Source organism: Eleutherodactylus coqui, chromosome 5 (assembly GCF_035609145.1).
Source record: "Eleutherodactylus coqui strain aEleCoq1 chromosome 5, aEleCoq1.hap1, whole genome shotgun sequence".
Taxonomy (NCBI): Eukaryota; Metazoa; Chordata; class Amphibia; order Anura; family Eleutherodactylidae; genus Eleutherodactylus; species Eleutherodactylus coqui.
This window is the reverse complement of record NC_089841.1, coordinates 241,683,547-241,706,829: the sequence shown is the minus strand read 5'-3', so window position 1 is coordinate 241,706,829 and position 23,283 is coordinate 241,683,547. Positions and strand designations below refer to the sequence as shown.

The window sequence follows — 23,283 nt, the reverse complement described above, 5'->3', positions numbered from 1 at the left end:
GGGGCCGAGGACAGCGGAGGTGAGGGTGTGGGTGCAGGCCAGGAGATGGTAGTGTCTGTGTCCTCAGAGGGGGGTTGGATCTCAGTGGCAGGTTGGGGCACAGGGGGAGAGGCAGTGGTGCAAACCGGAGGTGGTGTACGGCCTTCGTCCCACCTTGTGGGTTGCTTGGCCATCATATGCCTGCGCATGCTGGTGGTGGTGGCTCCCCAGCTGATCTTGGCGCGACAAAGGTTGCACACCACTGTTCATCGGTCGTCAGGCGTCTCTGTGAAAAACTGCCACACCGTAGAGCACCTTGACCTCTGCAGGGTGGCATGGTGCGAGGGGGCGCTTTGGGAAACAGTTGGTGGATTATTCGGTCTGGCCCTGCCTCTACCCCTGGCCACCGCACTGGCTCGGCCTGTGCCCACACCCTGACTTGGGCCTCCGCGTCCTCGCCCGCATCCACGTCCTATAGGCCTACCCCTACCCCTCAGCATGGTGTATTACCAGTAGTGCAGAAACAGAATGCTGTAATTAAATGTGCCGCTTATTGGCCTGTGGTTGGAGGCTGACTTCGCTTACGGAACGCCAGGAAATAATTTTGCGCAAGCCTGCTGTAACACTTAGCTGGCTGCGTATGAATTAGGAGGACAACTACACCCAGCACAGACCCAGTACACTGAGGACAGTCACAGGCAGCCCAAATAGATTTTTTTCCCCAAATGTTTTTGGAAAGGCCCACTGCCTATATACACTGTATATGTCTTCTCTCTCTGCGTCACCACTACTGGCCCTGGAATATGTCAAATAACTGCACTCTGTTGCACTGTGGACTGGAATACAGCGGTGATTTAACAGCCAACACAGAGCCAGGAAATAATTTTGCGCAAGCCTGCTGTAACACTTAGCTGGCTGCGTATGATTTAGGAGGACAACTACACCCAGCACAGACCCAGTACACTGAGGACAGTCACAGGCAGCCCAAATAGATTTTTTTCCCCAAATGTTTTTGCTAAGGCCCACTGCCTATATTCAATAAATATGTCTTCTGTCCCTGCCTCACAATATATGTCTTCTGTCCCTGCCTCACAATATATGTCTTCTGTCCCTGCCTCACAATATATGTCTTCTGTCCCTGCCTCACAATATATGTCTTCTGTCCCTGCCTCACAATATATGTCTTCTGTCCCTGCCTCACCACCACTACTGGCTCTGGACTATGTATAATTACTGCAGGGCGCAATGCTCTGCACGGCCGATATACAAAAAAAAAAAAAGTGCAACACTGCAAAAAGCAGCCTCCACACTACTGCACACGGTTAGATGTGGCCCTAAGAAGGACCATTGGGGTTCTTGAAGCCTAAAATACTCCTAACGCTCTCCCTATAGCATCTCCGGCACCAACAGCACTTTCCCTCCTCTATGTCAGAACAAATCTGTGGCGAGCCGCGGGAGGGGCCGATTTTTATACACGGGTGACACCTGATCTCGCCAGCCACTCACTGCAGGGGGGTGGTATAGGGCTTGAACGTCGCAGGGGGAAGTTGTAATGCCTTCCCTGTCTTTCTATTTGCCAGAAAAGCGCGCTAACGTCCCAAAGATGAAAGTGAAAGTAACTCGAACATCGCGTGGTGCTCATCTCGAGTAACGAGCATCTCGAACACGCTAATATTCGAACGAGTATCAAGCTCGGACGAGTACGTTCGCTCATCTCTAACTATAATCCCTTCTCTCCCCATGCTGTAAAAGTATATCAGGGAAACTCCGTTCCGGCAAGTTGTTGAATTGTTACTGTGCTATTTTTATAGTACGATTAACACATCATTCTAATGGCCAAGACTGAAGATAACTACTATCCCAGACATTTAACCCCTCAGATGCCACACTTAATACAACTGTCAAATTTCCAGTGACAGAAGTATTGCAGTGTATTATATGAGCGATCATGGGACTGTATGCTCAAGTCCTTCAAAAAGCTTAAAAGTGTGTTTTTTCTAAATAATATTCAAAAAAATGGAAAGAAAAAAAATCACATTTTTCACTACAGTTCTTTACTATAATAACAAAAATAAATTAAAACACTATACATAATTATCCTAGCCGCATTTTTAATGAACCATTCAATAAAATGCACTCATAATGTTGAGCATAACTATAGAAAATGGCTAGTTTTTGTTTTCATTCACTCCCTCAAAAATGCAATTAAAAATGAACCAAAAGTTCCATGTACCCCAAAGTGGCACCAATAAAAAGTAAATGAGCTGATAAATAGATGCAGAAAAATAAAGGTAATGGCTGATGAGTTTTTTCTTGAGGCTTACGCCTCCTTCACATGACTGTATGCATTTTTACGCTGGTCCCATCGTGGCCAAAAGTCATGTGAAAAGAAAAAAGCCACAATCAAGCCCCCATCTTAATTTGCGTTTTCTTTTCTATTAACACAAGTGGCTGCCACGTATTAACAAAAATATACGCTGCAGCACAGAAATCCCTAGGTCGGCAGAAATTCTTGGAATGACTTCTAATGGTTGACTAGAGCCAGCTGTAATCTTTTTCCAGTGCTGGACACAGCAAAACTCCCTCCCCCTCCTTTTTTCAGCTCCCATAGAAGTCTATGGGAGCCTCCAGTGTATCTAGTTAAAAGATAGGGCAAGACCTATCGTTTCGAGCTCCATATAAAATCGGTCCCCAATGTCCTATTGTGCCCGGCGCAATGTTTTTACATGAATAAAAATCACTCATCTGAGTAAATACATTGGAACCAATGCTTCAGAGGGTTGCAATTTTTTTAACGTGGCTAAATAAGCCCCATATATATATATCCACTCGAGTGAATAAGTCCTTAGACTGCAGTGTTTATACACAGTGATATCTAGAAGCTACAGAAGACAAACAGTACAAAGTTTTTCATGAAACCCTATTGTAAAAAAAAGAATGTCAGCCCTAAATACAAAATTAAGTGAAAAACAAAATTGCCCCCAAAGGTGTCCATAACCTTTACGTAAATCACAGATGTCTTTCTAGACTGCAGCTCAAACTGATAGTATAAAGCGAGTTTACTTACAGTGGATATATTATGAATTTACTAGATTTAGTAATGACTGGAATTATAATGATGGAATTCTTAATATTGAGATGCAGTACAGGATCTTAAGATAATTCCCTCATTTAATTATCATGTGAAATTTAGCATTTTCCGGAGTATATTATTCTTTTAACTACTATAATATATACACATAAATGTATATTAAACATTATCCATAAAGTAGGACAAGTATTCTTCTGGTATTCATCATTCTGCTATCAATAGTTTAAAATATTGTATAATACTTGAGGGAATGTAAAGCTTAGTGTGAAAAAAATGTCAACCTGGTAAATGCCCTGGTGGAATTGGACTATTCCGTGTCTAATTAGCAGAGCAAATTAATCCCTGAACACAGTTTTGCTCTTGTTAGAGGAAAGGAATCTAATTTTTATTGCCAGTAATAACACCCTATAGCAATAATGTGCTTGCTAAAGGGAGCCTCTCAGGTGCCTCACTAAGGGCAGCACAAGGTAGTGACATACATGCTGATTCCTGTGGTCTTTCACTTATGGGGTAGTGTTTGATAGATTCCGAGTACATCAATAGTGAAGCTGAAGATCGCAGTGAGAGAATGATTTCTAATAGCTTCTGTAGCGGCAGCTGTCTTCTTTTCCAAGCACCGGACGCAGGTATACTCCCTCCCCCTCCATTTTTTTTTCAGCTCCCATAAGACTCTATGGGAGCTTCCAGCGTTTTTTGGCAAAAGATAGGTCAAGATTAGAGTTGAGTGAATATACTCTTCCGAGCTTGAGACACGAACCAAAAAAAAAAAAAAAACCGGCACCCGGCGTCCCACATACAAAAATGCTTGAGTCTCCCATTGTAGTCAATGGGGTTTGTTACTCGAGTAGAGCTCTCAAATTTTACGAAAAGCTCGACTTGAATAACGAGGACCAGAGCATTTGGGTGCTCACTCATCTCTAGTCAAGATCTATCTTTTCACTCAGCAAGAAAAATTGGCGACCAAAAATAATCGCTGACTATCAATGCCATTGGTCTGCCAAAGTAGCTGCCTATTTTAGGGCGGGCTTACACGACCAGGTCAGATTCTGCATGTGGGAGGCCCATCTGGTGACCCTGCGTATGGCAATTAATTGCATTGCACATGACTAAGGAGCCACGCAGGTGGTTATGCACTGTACAGTACACGTTGCTGGTATTTCCTGCGCCGTCGCTTAGCAATGATAAGGGTACCCACAGCCCATACTCAATGTTAATTGTGTATGGGATGCAGGTTGGACACCTCCACTGACATCAATGCAGGAAGTCTGCATGGATTCCATGGTAAAATAGAACATGCTGCCAATCTTCTGCGAGCAGAATACACAATTTGTTTACGTGAGTGTGAAAGGAAATTCAAAAATGCATGCCTTTCAATGTCTGCGTTTTACCGCAGATGGTCTGCGCGGACACCAATTGTGAAATCCGCAATTCAAATCTGATTATGTGAGACCGACCTTACTGAGAGGGGGCTCACGATGGAGGTACACGTCTGTTGACATTATATGTCCTACATAAAAAAAGGGGTTGTGCTCATTAAATAATGTTTATAATTACATTTTCATCTGAATGCACTGTATATAAATGTATATTTTAGAATAGATTACCTCAGTGACTGCAAAGCTTCGCTTTCCACAGGGTACCACTTTATACCACTTATCATGAAGCATGTCCATGTAGCCACTTGATTTATACTGACTTACGAGTTCTGATATGTTTGAGCTCAAAGGAGAGTTGGGTGGAAGACCAATGCCATAACCTGAAAGACATATAGACAGAATAAATTAAAGCTCTATAACTACTTATAATATATGGTGAACCTGTTAAATGATGGCATTTTCAGGTACATTTAGCTACTGATCTTAGCCGGGATCACTGACAACATTAAGGTACATCTGAAAGGTACTTAAAAGGCTTATCGATGAAAAAAGTTAACTTCTGGCTTAGTAGTAAAATGATATTGAAAAAAATAAGGTAAAAACGAATTTCCTGGAAGAAAAAAGCACAGTTATATAAAGTCATGGGGTCAAGCACTGTCACTGAGACCAACGCCGCCTTTCTGTAGGAGATAAAGTTATGTTGAGGAAATAATAAGCAGTATAATAAATAATATAGAACAATTATATACAGTATGTTAGATATGATTGTTCCCAGCAAGGGAAACCAAGTAATCTAGATATGATACCTTTTAATGGCTAACAAAAATACATGTTACAGATGTTATAGTGAGCTTTCCAACCTCTCAGGATTCTTCCTCAGGCATAATGAAATAGATCCGAAGAGGCATATATATATATACACATACATGTGACAAGGCACAGACATGGATGTGATTAATTTGCGCTTGAAAGGATTCCAGAACAGGATGGGTAGAGAAATAAATTCGTACTTAAATAGTCACTGATACAGATGTGAAGGTTTTATGGTCCCTGAATTAGTGTTAGGGGGTCATCAGGCCAGCAGTTTTATCTTCGCGGTCATGCATGAATCCTCTTGAGGAATTTAGCCCTCTATTGAAAGTGTTACAAAGTTGTTATAAATGTATACTCCCAAATTCTTTTGTGGCTTTGTGATTTGAAATTGCCTTTAAGTATAACTTTTATGTGTTCTATGTCGTGTCCATGACTAGATTAAACTCAGACTGTCCGAAATGTTGGATGGTGCAGTTTTAATGCATGTGTTCTGGGATTGAGTAAAACTGTGAATTTTGGAATGGTGTCTAGAAATAATTACAAAAATATATAACTTTTTGATACTGATCTTGATCCCAGAATTTGTTTATTGGGAATTGTTGATGGGCATAGTCTTTTGGGAATTCAGAGAGCATCGTACCAGGTGCGGACGCTGATTACTGCCCACTGGATTCAGCCTGCCCCCCCATCTTCCCCTCCTGACAGTAGGAGATTTTGTCACAAAGATAACAAAGGGTTATATCTTTGGAAAGGAGTAAATATCAAAAGAGGCTGTTTCACTAAGCTTGAGGAAATTTGGGGAAGATGGTCTGATATATATAATGGACAGTTCTAATCAAGTGCTGGTTGCATTGAGGTATTGTAGAAAAGTTTTTGTATGAGTCTAAATATTTTTTATGTATATATTTGTAGAAATTAAGGGGTAATAGTTGTTTAAAAAATATAACAAATGAAAATGATCTGATTAAAATTGGACAGTACATGGAGTGGCGTCCGTGTGCTGTCCGACGTGCCGGACCTCTCGCATTCACTGGTTGTAGCTCGCATTCACTTGTAGTGTAATACCTTTCAATGGTTAACAAAACAAAATGATGTTACGGCAAGCTTTCAATGCTACTTAGGTTTTTATAATACAATGCATCTGAGAAGGTAGACACATAAAAAGGGCACAGACATACATTCGCATAAATATTATTTTTTGTAATATAATAAATATTGTTTCAACAAACTCAATGGTGCTAATCCGGGGTACTCAGCCATAGGTTATAATAAATATAGCCCATTTAAAATGTAAAATATATTCCTTTTTCCCAAGGTAGTAATCTGTTAACTCTGTGAATTCTCCCAGTGTAGATGGGGGGGTCCCATCTAGCAATTGCTGTGCTATTAGTTTCCTTGCAATATACAATCTTGCTATTGCTATCTGCTCTTGCTCTTTCACAGGTAAGTCACTTACATATCCATTGATACATTCTGTATGAAATCCAGGCTAACCTTGTCAGAAAGTGCATATTGTGAGTCCAATATGGGTCCAATATCTTCGTCCCACTTACTCTTAACCATATCTGGGTTTTGTGAATTTAAATGGCCTCGTAGATGACTATATAACAGCCATATTTTCCCTACTGATAAATAAGATTTGCCTATAATATCAGCCAGTGCAAAATTAGTTGTTTTTTCATTTCTGTAGAGACTAGAGATGAGCGAACGTATTCGTCCGAGCTTGATATTCGTGCGAATATTAGGGTGTTCGGGATGTTCGTTATTCGTAACGAACACCATGCGGTATTCGGGTTACTTTCACTTCCTTCCCTGAGACGTTAGCGCGCTTTTCTGGCCAATTGAAAGACAGGGAAGGCATTACAACTTCCCCCTGTGACGTTCAAGCCCTATACCACCCCCCTGCTGTGAGTGGCTGGGAAGATCAGATGTCACCCGAATATAAAAGTCGGCCCCTCCCGCGGCTCGCCTCAGATGCCTTGTGAGTTAGATGAGGGACAGTGCTGCTGGTACCGGAGCTGCTGTAGGGAGAGAAATAGCAGTTAGTGTAGGCTTCAAGAACCCCAAAGGTCCTTATTAGGGCCAGTAATACCTGTGTGTTGGCTGCTGTTAGCAGTGACTTTTTTTTTCTCAAAATCGCCTCTGCAGAGCGTTGCACCCGGCATTAGGGACAGAAGTGTTGGATAGGCAGGGAGAGTGTTAGGAGTGAGTGTAGCCTTCAAGAACCTCAACGGTCCTTTCTAGGGCCATATTTAACCGTGTGCAGTACTGTGCTGGCTGCTGTTAGCAGTGCTGCATATTTTTTTTTTTCTCAAAATCGCCTCTGCAGAGCATTGCACCCTCCATTGATACTACAGGGAAAGAATTGTGTAGGCAGGGCCACAACACAGTTATTATTCTTTGAATATACGCAGTGGGTCCTTTTGGTGTAAAAAAAGGGAAAAGAAATCTATTTGTCCTGCCTCTGTCCGTCCTAAGGGCTGTGGACACGTGTGAGCTGCGTGTACAACGTTAAAAAATCAGACGCACCCAGCTACGGTTTACTGCTGGCTTCGCCATTTGCTTTCCTTAATTGGGAAAAAAATACCTGCTCTGCCAGAGTTAATAACTCTGCTACCCTCAAGTTCTGTGACACATTAGCAGGGCCACAGCACAGTTATTAAACTTAGATTATTCATTGAATATACGCAGTGGGTCCTTTTGGTGTAAAAAAAGGGAAAAGAAATCTATTTGTCCTGCCTCTGTCCGTCCTAAGGGCTGTGGACACGTGTGAGCTGCGTGTACAACGTTAAAAAATCAGACGCACCCAGCTACGGTTTACTGCTGGCTTCGCCATTTGCTTTCCTTAATTGGGAAAAAAATACCTGCTCTGCCAGAGTTAATAACTCTGCTACCCTCAAGTTCTGTGACACATTAGCAGGGCCACAGCACAGTTATTAAACTTAGATTATTCATTCACTAGAGGCAGTGGGGCGTTTCGTTTTCAAAAAAGGGAAAAAATTATATTTGGCCTGCAGACTTGCGCCAATTTATTTCCTGCCTGTGAAATCAAATCACTGGTAATACAGCATGCTGAGGGGTAGGGGTAGGCCTAGAGGACGTGGACGCGGCCGAGGACGCGGAGGGCCAAGTCAGGGTGTGGGCACAGGCCGAACTCCTGTTCTAGGTGTATCGCAGCCGTCTGCTGCGCGATTAGTAGACAGGCACGTTTCTGGCATCCCGACAGTCATCGCACAATTCATGGGTCCACGCGGGAGACGGTTATTAGAAAATGAGCAGTGTGAGCAGGTCCTGTCGTGGATGGCAGAAAGTGCTTCGAGCAACCTATCGTCCAGCCACAGTTCTGCGCCGTCCACTGCTGCAAATCCGAATCCTCTGTCTGCTGCTCCTCCTTCCTCCCAGCCTCCTCACTCCACTACAATGACACATGCTCAGGAGCGGGAACACTCCCAGGAACTGTTCTCGGGCCCCTGCTCAGATTGGGCAGCAGTGGTTCCTCTCCCACCAGAGGAGTTTATCGTCACTGATGCCCAACCATTCGAAAGTTCCCGGGGTCCGGGGGAAGAGGCTGGGGACTTCCGCCAACTGTCTCAAGAACTTTCTGTGGGTGAGGAGGACGATGACGATGAGACACAGTTGTCTTGCAGTGAGGTAGTAGTAAGGGCAGTAAGTCCGAGGGAGCAGCGCACAGAGGATTCGGAGGAAGAGCAGCAGGACGATGAGGTGACTGACCCCACCTGGTGTGCAACGCCTACACAGGACAGGTCTTCAGAGGGGGAGGCACGGGCAGCAGCAGGGCAGGTTGCAAGAGGCAGTGCGGTGGCCAGGGGTAGAGGCAGGGGCAGACCGAATAATCCACCAACTGTTTCCCAAAGCGCCCCCTCGCGCCATGCCACCCTGCAGAGGCCGAGGTGCTCTAAGGTCTGGCAGTTTTTCACAGAGACGCCTGACGACCGACGAACAGTGGTGTGCAACCTTTGTCGCGCAAAGCTCAGCCGGGGAGCCAACACCAGCAGCCTCACCACCACCAGCATGCGCAGACATATGATGGCCAAGCACCCCACAAGGTGGGACGAAGGCCGTTCACTGCCTCTGGTTTGCACCCCTGCCTCTCCCCCTGTGCCCCAACCTGCCACTGAGATCCAACCCCCCTCTCAGGACACGGGCACTACCGCCTCATGGCCTGCACCCACACCCTCACCTCCGCTGTCCTCGGCCCCATCCACCAGTGTAGTTCAGCGCACCGTCCAGCCATCGCTTGCGCAACTGTTGGAGCGCAAGCGCAAGTACGCCGCCACGCACCCGCACGCTCAAACGTTAACCGTCCGCATAGCAAAATTCATCAGCCTTGAGATGCTGCCGTATAGGGTTGTGGAAACGGAGTCCTTCAAAAGTATCATGGAGGCGGCGGCCCCGCGCTACTCAGTTCCCAGTCGCCACTACTTTTCCCGATGTGCCGTCCCAGCCCTGCACGACCACGTCTCCCGCAACATTGTACGCGCCCTCACCAATGCGGTTAGTGGCAAGGTCCACTTAACTACGGACACGTGGACAAGCACAGGCGGGCAGGGCCACTACATCTCCCTGACGGCACATTGGGTGAATTTAGTGGAGGCTGGGACAGAGTCAGAGCCTGGGACCGCTCACGTCCTACCCACCCCCAGAATTGCGGGCCACAGCTCGGTGGTGGTATCTGCGGAGGTGTATGCTTCCTCCACTAAAGCACCCTCCTCCTCCTCCTCCTCCTCCGCAACCTCTGTCTCGCAATCAAGATGTGTTAGCAGCAGCATGTCGCCAGCAGTCGGTGTCGCGCGGTGTGGCAGCACAGCGGTGGGCAAGCGTCAGCAGGCCGTGCTGAAACTACTCAGCTTAGGAGAGAAGAGGCACACGGCCCACGAACTGCTGCAGGGTCTGACACAGCAGACCGACCGCTGGCTTGCACCGCTGAGCCTCCAACCGGGCATGGTCGTGTGTGACAACGGCCGTAACCTGGTGGCGGCTCTGCAGCTCGGCAGCCTCACGCACGTGCCATGCCTGGCCCACGTCTTTAATTTGGTGGTTCAGCGCTTTCTGAAAAGCTACCCACGCTTGTCAGACCTGCTCGTAAAGGCGCGCCGGCTCTGCGCACATTTCCGCAAGTCCCACACGGACGCTGCCACCCTGCGCACCCTGCAACATCGCTTTAAGCTGCCAGTGCACCGACTGCTGTGCGACGTGCCCACACGGTGGAACTCTACGCTCCACATGTTGGCCAGGCTCTATGAACAGCGTAGAGCTATAGTGGAATACCAACTCCAACATGGGCGGCGCAGTGGGAGTCAGCCTCCTCAATTCTTTTCAGAAGAGTGGGCCTGGTTGGCAGACATCTGCCATGTCCTTGGTAATTTTGAGGAGTCTACTCAGGTGGTGAGCGGCGATGCTGCAATCATTAGCGTCACCATTCCTCTGCTATGCATCTTGAGAAATTCCCTGCAAAGCATAAAGGCAGCTGCTTTGCGCTCGGAAACGGGGGTGGGGGAAGACAGTATGCCGCTGGATAGTCAGGGCACCCTCCTGTCTATTTCTCAGCGCGTACAGGAGGAGGAGGAGGAGCATGAGGAGGATGAGGAGGAGGGGGAAGAGACAGCTTGGCCCGCTGCTGACGGTACACCGGCTGATTGCCTGTCATCCTTTCAGCGTGTATAGCCTGAGGAGGAGGAGGATCCTGCAAGTGATCTTCCTAGTGAAGACAGCCATGTGTTGCGTACAGGTACCCTGGCACACATGGCTGACTTCATGTTAGGATGCCTTTCTCGTGACCCTCGCGTTGCACGCATTCTGGCCACAACGGATTACTGGGTGTACACACTGCTCGACCCAGGCTATAAGGAGAACCTGCCCACTCTCATTCCCGAAGAGGAAAGGGGTTCGAGAGTGTTGCTATACCACAGGACCCTTGCGGACAAGCTGATGGTAAAATTCCCAGCCGACAGCGCTAGTGGCAGAAGGCGCAGTACCGAGGGCAAGGTAGCAGGGGAGGTGCGGAGATCGAGCAGCATGTACATCCCAGGCAGTGCAACAGTCTTTAAGGGCCTGCAGAGCTTTATGGCTCCCCACCAAGACTGTGTCACCGCTCCCCAGTCAAGGCTGAGTCGGCGGGAGCACTGTAAAAGGATGGTGAGGGAGTACGTAGCCGATCGCACGACCGTCCTCCGTAACGCCTCTGCCACCTACAACTACTGGGTGTCGAAGCTGGACACGTGGCCTGAACTAGCGCTGTATGCCCTGGAGGTGCTTGCTTGTCCTGCGGCTAGCGTCTTGTCGGAGAGGGTGTTTAGTGCGGCTGGGGGAATCATCACAGATAAGCGTACCCGCCTGTCAACCGACAGTGCCGACAGGCTAACACTCATCAAGATGAACAAAGCCTGGATTTCCCCAGACTTCTCTTCTCCACCAGCGGACAGCAAGGATACGTAAGCAATACGTAGGATGCACCCGCGGATGGAAGCTACGTTCTCTCTCACCATCCAAAACGGGGACATTTCTGCTTCATCAATCTGTGTCTAATATTCCTCCTCCTCCTCCTGCTCCTCCTCCTGAAACCTCACGTAATCACGCTGAACGGGCAATTTTTCTTAGGGCCACAAGGCTCACTCAAATAATTTTTCTGAACAATTTTTAAAAGTTTCAATGCGCTTAAAAGCGTTGGAACTTTATCTTGAACCAATTTTTCGTTAAACTGGGCTGCCTCCAGGCCTAGTTACCACTTAAGCCACATTAACCAAAGCGATTAATGGGTTTCACCTGCCCTCTTGGCTGGCCATGGCCAATTTTTTGGATGTACATTAGTACTGTTGATACAGCAATTTTTGTGGGCCCTCGCCTACAGTGTAATCAAATTAATTTTTAGCCCACCTGCATTACAGCTGACGTTACCTCAGCTGTGTTGGGCAATGCAATGGGATATTTTTATGTACCGCCGGTGGCTTCCTGGCACCCACCCATGCTGTGGGTCCACAGGGAGTTGTAAATGCATCTGTTTCCACTTGTTAAGAACCCCAGTCTGACTGGGGCATGCAGTGTGGGCCGAAGCCCACCTGCATTAAGCACGACATTACTACCTCAGCTGTGTTGGGCAATGCAATGGGATATTTTTATGTACCGCCGGTGGGTTCCAGGGAGCCACCCATGCTGTCGGTCCACAGGGACTTCACAATAGGGGGTTGTACCTGCCTGTGTCTATGAATTAAAAAGCCCGGTCTGACTGGGGCATGCAGACACCTTGACAGAATGAATAGTGTGTGGCACATAGGTTCCCCATTGCTATGCCCACGTGTGCAGCTCCTGATGGCGGTGGCACAGGATTATATTTCTCATTGCTTCTGTACAGCATTGTGGGCTATCGCCCCGCCCCTTTTAAAGAGGGTCGCTGCCTAGCCGTGCCAACCCTGTGCAGTGTGTGCCTGCGGTTCCTCCTCATGGCAGACGCACTTATAAATAGACATGAGTGTGGCGTGGCATGAGGGCAGCTGAAGGCTGCGCAGGGACAACTTGGTGTGCACTGTGGACACTGGGTCGTGCGGGGGGGTTGGTCAGCATGTAACCCAGGAGAAGTGGCAGCGGAGTGTCATGCAGGCAGTGATTGTGCTTTGTTGGAGGTAGTGTGGTGCTTAGCTAAGGTATGCATTGCTAATGAGGGCTTTTCAGAAGTAAAAGTTGTTGGGAGGGGTGGGGGCCCACTCTTGCCGGTATTGTGGCTTAATAGTGGGACCTGGGAACTTGAGATGCAGCCCAACATGTAGCCCCACGCCTGCCCTATCCGTTGCTGTGTCGTTCCCATCACTTTCTTGAATTGCCCAGATTTTCACACATGAAAACCTTAGCGAGCATCGGCGAAATACAAAAATGCTCCGGTCGCCCATTGACTTCAATGGGGTTCGTTATTCGAAACGAACCCTCGAACATCGCGGGAAGTTCGTTTCGAATAACGAACACCCGAGCATTTTGGTGTTCGCTCATCTTTAGTAGAGACCAATTCTGCCTGATTTGCATGTCACAATTGTAAGTATTTATAGAATTCTGCCTGTGATAGAGCATGGTTAGTTTATAATTGATCAAATGATTTTATTACTACGCCTGATAATAATTCTGAGACACATCTAACACCTATTAGAAACAATAGTAATTATGGCTTCCTTCATAGATGGGAGTGACCCACATCTACGTTCAGCCTCACTAAATACCTCTAGTAAGTGTGGGAATGGCATTTCTCCAAATTTCTTATACAATATATATCTCTGCAGGCAAACCATCAATACTCGATGCTTTATTGTTTTGTAGGGAGGCCACCAACTCCTGTAATTCCTCCAAACTCACCGGAGCATCAATATAATAGACAGGTATTGTGTAATTGGTGCCCATGTTTTTTGTAGTCTGGAGGAGTGCAGGGAGGCATAGAAGGAAAACACTGTCTCCCTAATTGGGTTTGTATCGATAATCATAGATCCCTGACTATTTCTCAGGCCTGTGATTTAGGTAGAGCTTTTCGGTGCTTTGGCTAAAATAGCTAGCATATGGCCAGTGTTTTCTCCCTCTTCATAATAAGTTTGCTTCTTAAAGCTTAATTTATTGTCTGTAGTTTCTAGTGTGCAGTTATATACCATCTCTTGGGCCTCCTTCCAGTTAGCTAATGTTACAAGCATACTGTTATTTACGAATATGGATTCTATTTCAGCTGATCTTTTTTGAAGTACTAGACCCATTATACTCCGTTTCTGCTTACTCTGCATAATATTTGCAATGAGGATGCCTCCAAGATAAGCTTTTTTAGCCTCCCATTCTGTAAATATATCTGTCATATAGCTATTCAATATAAAATATTCATCTAGTAGGCTAATCCACTACAACTAGCCAAAATGCGTTCAACCTCCATGTTGGGCACACGAGGTTCCTTCCTTTAGCATGCTGTACAACAACGAGCATTGGAAAATGATCAGAAATCACTCCGAGCAAGTAGTTTACCGACAGTACACTATTATATAGCAGGGAATTAACCACTGCTAGATGAAGGCGTGATAATGAGTGGTATGTCCTTGAGTGACAGGAATAGTATTTAATATCTGGATTTTCAGACTGCCATAAATCCAAGAGGAGCGTCTCTTGTAAGAGATGTCCTAACGAGGTCAAACTATCTTCATCAATAGTTCCCTCTGTTTGTACCCTATAACAGAATTAAAATCCAGCACTATCAGAACATCTGTTGCATAATCCCACCCCTGTAAGGAGGTGGGATATATAATGAAATGAGGAGGCAAGTGTAGTTGTATAATTTACAATGTAGACAGACAAAGTGCCACAAAGAAACACTGAAATGGGATTGAGTAATGTATCAGTATACTAACCTTCCTCGAGTAGTTCATATGCAATGAGTGAAAGGTATTTCCCATCACTGCACTCTAACAGTATGGATGTTCTCTTTGGATATATATGTCTCCTGTAAACCAAGTACAAGGGGCTGGTATTGCTGCATTGACTGAAACACTACCAGGTGTTTAGCAGGGCCACTCATACCACGCACGTTCCATTAAGCAACTGAGGATTTCGCAGCCATTTAAAAAGAAACGGGAGGTACTAGAATACATAATATCTACCTAACCAATCCTACAGACAAGCAGTCTGCAGTATACCACAGAGCAGTTAGACTGTGGAACTCCCTGCCGGAGGACGTAGTGATGGCAAAATCCATAGAGGAGTTTAAAAGGGGACTTGATGTCTTTCTGGAGAGGAAGGATATTATAGGTTATAAATCCTAGATTAATAGTTAATCCGGGTATACAGGCAGGTAGTAACTATTAGGGGTTGATCCAGGGAACAGTCTGATTGCCATTAGGGAGCCGGGAAGGAACTTTTTCCCCAAAAGGGCTAATTGGCTTCTGCTCTTGGGGTTTTTTCCTGTGGACTAACAAAACAGGAGGCTAACAGGCTGGACTAGATGGACATTGTCTTCATTCAGCCTTACTAACTATGTTACTATGTGTGACCTGTTAAATTTAACCAAGAACAAATATTTTTTAAAACAGAACTTAGAGACCTGAGAAGGCCCTATCAGGTCAGGGCACCAGTCTTCCTTAAATCGTAGAATATCAAGCGAATGAACCAAAAAAAACAAACATTTTAACCATTTGTAGCTTTCTACTGCTCCTCTACGCATCCTGAGTGCCTTACTTTGAGTTTCCAAGTTTTGTTGCCAATAAGTCAGTTGCCATCAAGTATTGCTGGTCTACAAGGTGAACGTGGTCCATTGTATAATTGGCTTTCATTTTGGTTTAACCAATTAGCAACTTAGCAACCTCTGAGAAAAATTATATTTTTGCACCACTCAGAATTATGTTGTTTTGTTCTCGAGCGTTGTGTAGGATTATATGGAGGAGCCCTTGGTGGGGGTGGTTGGGATGGGACACAGTGTTTTCTTTCCACCGTAAACATTGGTGTCTGAGAATTTTTACCAAATAAATTAATTAGCCAGAATTGCAAGTAGTCAAAAGGGTTAATACCTTCTACTTTCTCAGGGACACCAACCACATGGATATTATTATGTCTTGACCAATTTTTAAGGTCATCAATTTTGCTCAGCAAATTAGCAACAGTATCTGATCCTTCCTTCACTCATCCTTCCCTCCACAGCGGTCATTCGCAGTGGAGGGAAGCTCTGATGCTTTTTTTATTGTCTGAGATTTTTCTTTTTTCCATAATACAGTTGTAATGTACTTAATGTATTATTACCCTTCAGTGTGGGCTCTGCTTTCAGTGTTCCATTTACTAGCATCCCCATCAGACTCTCAGCTTGTGGCATCACTCCCCATGCCATAATGGTGGTGTCCTGTATGTGAATACCGCTGCTCTTCTACATGGATTTCTGCCATGAAGTCTCCAGTCGTGGCTGCTCTCCGGTGGTAGTGTGCCAGTGTCCTCTGTACTTTCACCACCGCTGGCCTTTCCCAGCCTGTGGTGCTCTTTGTGGCATGTCATCTTGCCCTGGAGCGACAGTGGAGCTCTTCTAGCTCCTGCAGGGTGAGTTGACAGGGATATATGCTGTATAGCGAGACACTATCCACCAACATGTTTTAAAAATGCGTTGCATAAAAACAATGGATCAAACTATGGGGATTTGAGGGGGCTGAAAACTGTAGCCCACAGACATTGAGCTATGGGACCCCAATGAAAGGATCTACAACACCATGCAAAATCTTAGTTCACATATTACATAAATTCAATTGGTTAAAAAAATAAGCCGCAAACAGGTTAAATAAAGCTTCCTTTGTCCTGTGCACACTATCGTCTTGGCGTTGCTTATTTTTTGTCTACCGTAAATATGTACATTAATGTACCTAATGGCTAAAGGTTATTGTATTGCAATTCTATGTACATTTCCATTTCCACTGCACATCAGTGTTTAACCCTGGACATTATTATGTGAAATGTTTACAGTAAATTCCCTGTAATGCTTGTAAAGCTGTCTTTCTTTGTCACTGGAAAGGTCTTCAGTAGGTAAAGAATGAATAGAAATTTAGCACATTTAAGGTAAATTATAGTTATTTTCACCTTCTGTATAAATTGCAAGGAATTATTCAGGAAAATCGCTTTTGTCCTTAAATATATTTCAGTGGGTGCCCTTTAAGCCCACTCATCATCAGGTGTAGAAAATTGAGGGCTTTCTGAATACTGCTTTAGTACAGAGTCACAATACAGTCTAACAATCATTTCTGGGACCCAGCTTCTCACCTCATCCATTCTTAGATAATAGAAGCTGTTTTCAAAATTAATGTTATAACTTATTGCTAGCACAGTGCATGCGGTATATACATATAGTGTTGTAGTATAACATACAGGTATTAGTGGCTGTTCTTGACTGTCAGCAGCTGAAATCTAGCTTAGCTCTCTGGCCCCAATATAAAGTCTGTAACAGGTTCTCACCTGCCATATGTCATTTATAATACTCATTTCTTATTATGTGGCACAGGGACCGGGACCCCTTAGGCATCAGGGTCCACAGATGCAACTGTTACCTGTGTACGTCATATAACTATGCCCCTGGTAGGTGGTCTATTATAGTGTTAGGGATATTTAGCAGTACACCTTGAAAATATATGTGGAGAATACCTTGAAGGTATTAAGTGATGTGGGATGTTTGAAATTAGCCTGCAAACTAACATTGGCCATACACTTTAAATAGCTGCTGGCCAAATGTATCTATATCCCCTTAGGAGGGTTTTCCCACTAATAATATGTATCTCCTATTTAGAATAGACGGGATTGCTGAGAGTCCGAATGTCTGAAGTGCAAAGATATCCCTCTATCTTGTAGAAGTGAATGGAGTGATGATTACACATGCGCACCACTTCTTCATTCACATGGGGGATTTGGTGTGCATGGATGTTGGGATAACTGGGAGTCCCATCAGTCAGACCCCCAGTACTGTGGATAGGAAATATATATCATTAGTTGGAAAATCCCCTTTAAGGAATGATTTATTTTTTTATGGGTAGAAAAACATTTTAACTACTTCCTGTGATTACTATTTTTTCACTTCTTTGTAGTCATTTTTTCATTCCCACCTTTGTAGTTTTTTATTTTCAAGGCGGAATAGGTAATCTGGCATCACGAGGCACAGGATTTATTGCAGAAGGTAAACAGAATTTTATTTTTTCTGTTTACTGGAGAAACCTTTGGTATTTGTCATGCAGAAGTATAAGTCAGTATGGCAGTCTCTTTGTTCTCGCCATACCATCGGAATGGCGACTGGCATTCTACTTTTGACTTCCAACCACTGTGTGAGATGAGCGTTACATGACACGCAGATGATGTGCGGTGCCACTTCCTATCTTGGTCACCAAGTTTTATTCCGAAATACTTGGGATAGGCTCACTTTACCAAGAATGCTACTTTCCTTTGCTGTTTTTGTTGTGAACTGTCCACCGACATAGCAGAAATTGTCTGGGTTGTTCAGACATCCGCACCGCTCAGCCGTATTGTTATAAAATTTTGAAAAATACTCCCAGTCTAACCAAAGTCCTGTAAAAAGACTTACTGGTGGATGATTCGCAGCATTTCTGCCACGTGAAAACATACCCTATATGTTACATAAACATACCCATAGGCCTCGCTCAGATGAGTATTTTTTCAGCGCACGAATAGGCGCGCAAAAAGATTGCGTATATTAGAACCAATGATTTCCTATGCAAGAGTTCACATGTACGTTTTTTAGAGGTGCAAAATACTTGCACCCGCCAAAGATAGGACATGCTAGTGCGACTCGCATCTAAGGTCCATGGTGCGCGCAAAGATAGGACCAGTCCTATCTTTGGAGTGTGCTTTCCATAGAGTCCCATGGGAGCTGGAAAACACACACCATGCACCTCCAATCGTGTAAACGGGCTACTTCAAATAGCTGGAATTCACCCGGTCACAGGATTTTTTCCACACCCGAGGGGCTATCTTCTTGTGCGCCTATTTGTACACAGAAAAAACGCCTGTCTGACTGAGGCCTTATAGTGTTCAGTCAGCACACAGTGTGTAACAGCGATTATGAAATAGTTGCACAATCACTTTTGTAGTTTTTTTTATTAAGCAAGGTTAATGGCAAGCCTACTGGATTAATTGCATAGGAATATTTAAAAAAAATAAAGAACAATGGCGATTGGATTACCTTATTCCCCATAAATGGAAACCCTTACGTGGCCAAAAAAAAATGGAATGGGTATGAACTATATCATGAGAGGAGGCTATTTGATGCAGTTTCCTTTCTATGGAGGGTGGAAGACAAAAATATTATTGGAGATTTTGAGATCTTGATGTCCAAAAAGGAGATTGCTTTTTCTTGTATTTCTGATATAATCTTTAGATTAATATCATCGATGTTCAAAGTTTTAACAAACTCATTAAAACATTCAACAGTTCATGTCCAAAGTATCAAGACGTCACCTATATATCTGACCCATAATAGGATCTTATCCACCCAACCTACATTTGTGTCCAAGAAGATTATTTGTTCCTCCCACTAGCCCAGGAACAAGTTGGCGTACGATGCGGCACAGTTTCTATTTCATTGTTGTTATCATGCTTGAGAAAGGCCGATATAACGGCCGAAACGCGTCGCAATAAAAAGGAATTACTATATATACCTTCTGAATTCTGCCTGCTACCTTGGATTCAGGGGTGCTTAACCACTAGCACCCCTGCGAAGTAAGTAAACATCCACATCATATACACCTCGTTTGCACTACCTTGCATCATCTGCCATTTTCCAAAGCACCGGAGCGCTGGTTAATTTTCTGTTTTTCACATTGTTGTTATCATAGGACAGATCACGTGTCGGGTTAGCTTTTAGGCTGGTCAATGGACGTATCCGCGTCATTCCATCACGTGAATGTGTCATCGCATTGCAGTGCCCAGCGTGTGAGACTGGTAAGGCACTGGCTCCACCTTCTACTGGTCACCTGACTTTCTGTTCTTAGGTAACAGGGATATACGGAAGGTCGGGTTACTAAGCCTTGCATGATTTTGTGACGGTATGTTTGATTTTATCATTAGTAAGGGGATGATTGTATGTCTCTACCTTCCATTTTATCCATGGGGGGGAAATGGATGGTGTGAGTACACTTAGTCATAGGGGCCTTAGTTTTGATCTTTTTATAGCCTTTAATTAAGGGATTGAGGTAAACAACCCTCCCCCTTGTCGGTTGGAGAGCATACCTTATTTTTGTATGGTGGAACCACTATTGACTGTGGGGAGGGACAAGGTCCATCTGGGTTTTTTAAGGAAGCACTGAATCAATGTCAGGTCATATGCCGTCAGTCTACCTTAAAGGCTGGATGTTTTGCTGGGTCTCCCATTTGTTATTTTGATGCTCCACACCACAATCTGCAGGCTATTGGGCTATAATGAGAAAGTATTTTTCAGCAATAGAATAAAGGAGAGCACTCAGATCAAACCGATAGGGCAGATGAGGTAGCTGGTCGTGCACAAGCTACATATTTCACCTCTAATAGTTTCACTTGAAAGATTGGGTATTGGCCCAAACACAGCAGTAGTACTATCATGCTTCGGGCCTGTTTCGCTGCTTCTGGACCAGGGCAGCTTGCTATTAAATGACTGAATGAATAATACCAGTAAATTCTAAAGGAAAATGTCAGGACATATGTCTGTGAGCTACATCTCAAGGGAATGCTCGTCCTGCAACAAGACAAGAAACCAAAGCACACAAGTTGAAGCTATTTTGTAGGGAGGAATGGGCTAAAATTCCTCCAAGCCAAAGTATGGGACGAATAAACAATTACTGCATTTAGATGCAGTTATTGTTGCCCAACGTGGTCACATCAAATACTGAAAGCAAAAGTTCACATACTTCTGCCACACACAGACATGTGATATTGGATCATTTTTCTTAAAGAAATGACCAAGTCTAACCTTTTTGACTCATTTGTTTAGTTTGGTTCTCTATCTACTTTTAGGACTTGTGAGGAAATCTGATGACGTTTTAGTTCAAATGTAAGCAGAAATATGGAAAACCTTGAAGAGTTCACAAACTTTCAATCACCACTGTTAATGGTATGCTGTAAGCTCTGAAGATCTTTTTAGTGGCAGAAATAGGCATTCAGAAGTTTATCATTTAATTCTGTCTATGCATGGGATTTGGAATAAAAAAAAATAGGGTTCCAACAGTTGTGAATTATTAAAAAATAAATTGGCACAGAATTCTTCAACTATTGTGTACAAAAAAATAGTGTTCAAGAGTAAATATTCAGCCTAAGGTTTGGTTTACTTCATAGACAGTCTTCTGGATGTATCAAGATTAGAGATGAGCGAACGTGTTCTTAACGAACACTTACGCACCCGGACACCGGCTTTACCGAGGACTTCAGTGTCCGCGCGTAAAGATTCGGGGGGCGCCGGGGGGCGGGGAGAGGCGCGGCGGCGCGGGCGGCAGCAGCGGGGAACAGGGGGGAGCCTTCTCTCTCTCCCTCTCCCCCCCACTCCCCGCCGCACCCCCCCGCGCTGCCACGGCGACCCCCGAACTTTTTTCGCCCGAGCACGGAATTGCTCGCAAAGTTCGGTGTTCGGGCGAAAAGGGGCGGAGCCGAACACGTTCGCTCATCTCTAATCAAGATGTATCTTCCTAATACTGTAAATATATTTAATGACATTATAGATGGCTTTTGGTTTTTATTATGGATAGAGTGTAGATCTAGAGTGTCAAACTTCCACTTGTACAGTTTAGACTTGACAAAGACCCCGAGAGGTTGAAACGTTGTCTTTTTGCGTACATGGAACAATAAAGATTTGATAAATATTTTATCTCACCGTTTATGCTGCCACTTTTTTTATGGACTTTGATGATTCTATTGAGCTGTGGGTTTATAGCTCTTTGGGTGGCTCTGCATCTTTTTTTTACCTTCCCTTGTTGGGTATTAACTTTTGTCTGAGTGCTACTGCATTATTTTTCTTACCTTAGTCTTCTGGATGTATCAGGATACATCTTCCTAATACTGTAAATATATTTAATGACATTATAGATGGCTTATGGTTTTTATTATAGGCAGAGTGTAGATCTAGAGTGCCAAGCCTCCACTTGTACAGTTATAGCTCTGTTCACATCTGCATCAGGGCTCCTTTCAGAGCCTCTGCCGCATATCTATCCCAAAATCACAGGCAAAAACAGTGGCAAATTCTGTACTATTTCCACCAGGATAATGCTGGGTGACATGCTGCAAGCTGGAAGGACCCCTTTATAGTCAATGGGATCTGTGTAGCCCCCTTCATGTCTGACATGTGCCAGATCCAGCACTTCCAGTTTTTCTGTTATTCAGACAAAGAAACAAAAGCTAAACAATGGAAAAAATAATGGTGATCTGAATGAGGCCTATTATGTTAGTGTAGAGACTAGGGATGAGCGAGCATACTCGCTAAGGCAAAATACTCGAGCGAGTATTGCCTTTTTCGAGTACATGCCCGCTCGTCTCAAAAGAGTCCGGGCGCTCTCCCCTCCGCTCCTCCCTGCTCACTCTCGCAACTCACCGCTCCCCCAACCAGCACCCGAATCTTTTGGGACGAGCGGGCGTGTACTCGAAAAAGGCAATACTCGCTCGAGTATTTTGCCTTAGTGAGTACACTTGCTCATCTCTAGTAGAGACCCATGTGAATGAGGTCACTGTGATGTGTAAGAGGAATACATACACACTTCTCATATTTATTAAAATTAATAAAATGCTAATACTATAATATTAACTTACAGAATTAATCTTAATGCTATATACCAGCCCTGGGCAAATGCCAGCTAGATGTAGAAATCAACAGTGAGACCTCCACCAACCAGCAATTTACACCCTATCCTGTGGATAGGGGGTAACTTGCAATTCTGGAATAACCTCTTTAAATCTCATTTGCCACTTTTCTCTCGAAGTCTCCAGCTTACCCAGATCCATTTGCAACCGTATACTTGTGTTACTATACATAGTTTAGATTAATCAGGGTACACTAATTTGATATTTTACTGTTCAATCCCTCTACAAGGTTATTAAAAAATATATTAAAGAGTATCAGGCCAAATACTGCCCCCAGTTGTACCCCTCTAGTAGTGGTAACTCAATCATGAATTTAGCATTAATAACCACTCTCTGCTGTCTATCACTGAGCTAGTTCTTAATCACTTACACACACTCCCCCCAGGACCAAATTTTCTCATTTTATATACCAACCTTTTATGTGACAACATCAGATACTTTAACGACACTTCCTGATCCTCTCTATTATATTACTTAATTCCATGATAATCCGGGTTTGTTTATTATCCGTGAACCTGGGGACTTGCTACATTAAACTTTTTTAGGCAGTGCCATACCTCTCCCTGGGTTAGACAGGCAACATGTAATGGAGAGTCTATTTTATCACTCTGCATTTCACCTTACATTTCATTTTCTTATGTGAGAGGAGGAAAAAAGTTCTTACATTTTTTATCTCCCTATAACCCTGTACAATTCCTCCATCAT

General features: G+C 44.4%; 1 protein-coding gene across 1 annotated transcript in view; it reads right to left on the bottom strand.

The window, feature by feature from the left end:
• The window catches only part of GRIN3A (glutamate ionotropic receptor NMDA type subunit 3A), a 349,904-nt gene that overhangs the window by 38,873 nt on the left and 287,748 nt on the right, over positions 1-23,283 (bottom strand). Inside the window, exon 6 of the mRNA XM_066604389.1 lies at positions 4,675-4,826. Coding sequence (XP_066460486.1) covers positions 4,675-4,826 — 152 coding nt within the window. The remainder of the gene's footprint in view (positions 1-4,674; positions 4,827-23,283) is intronic.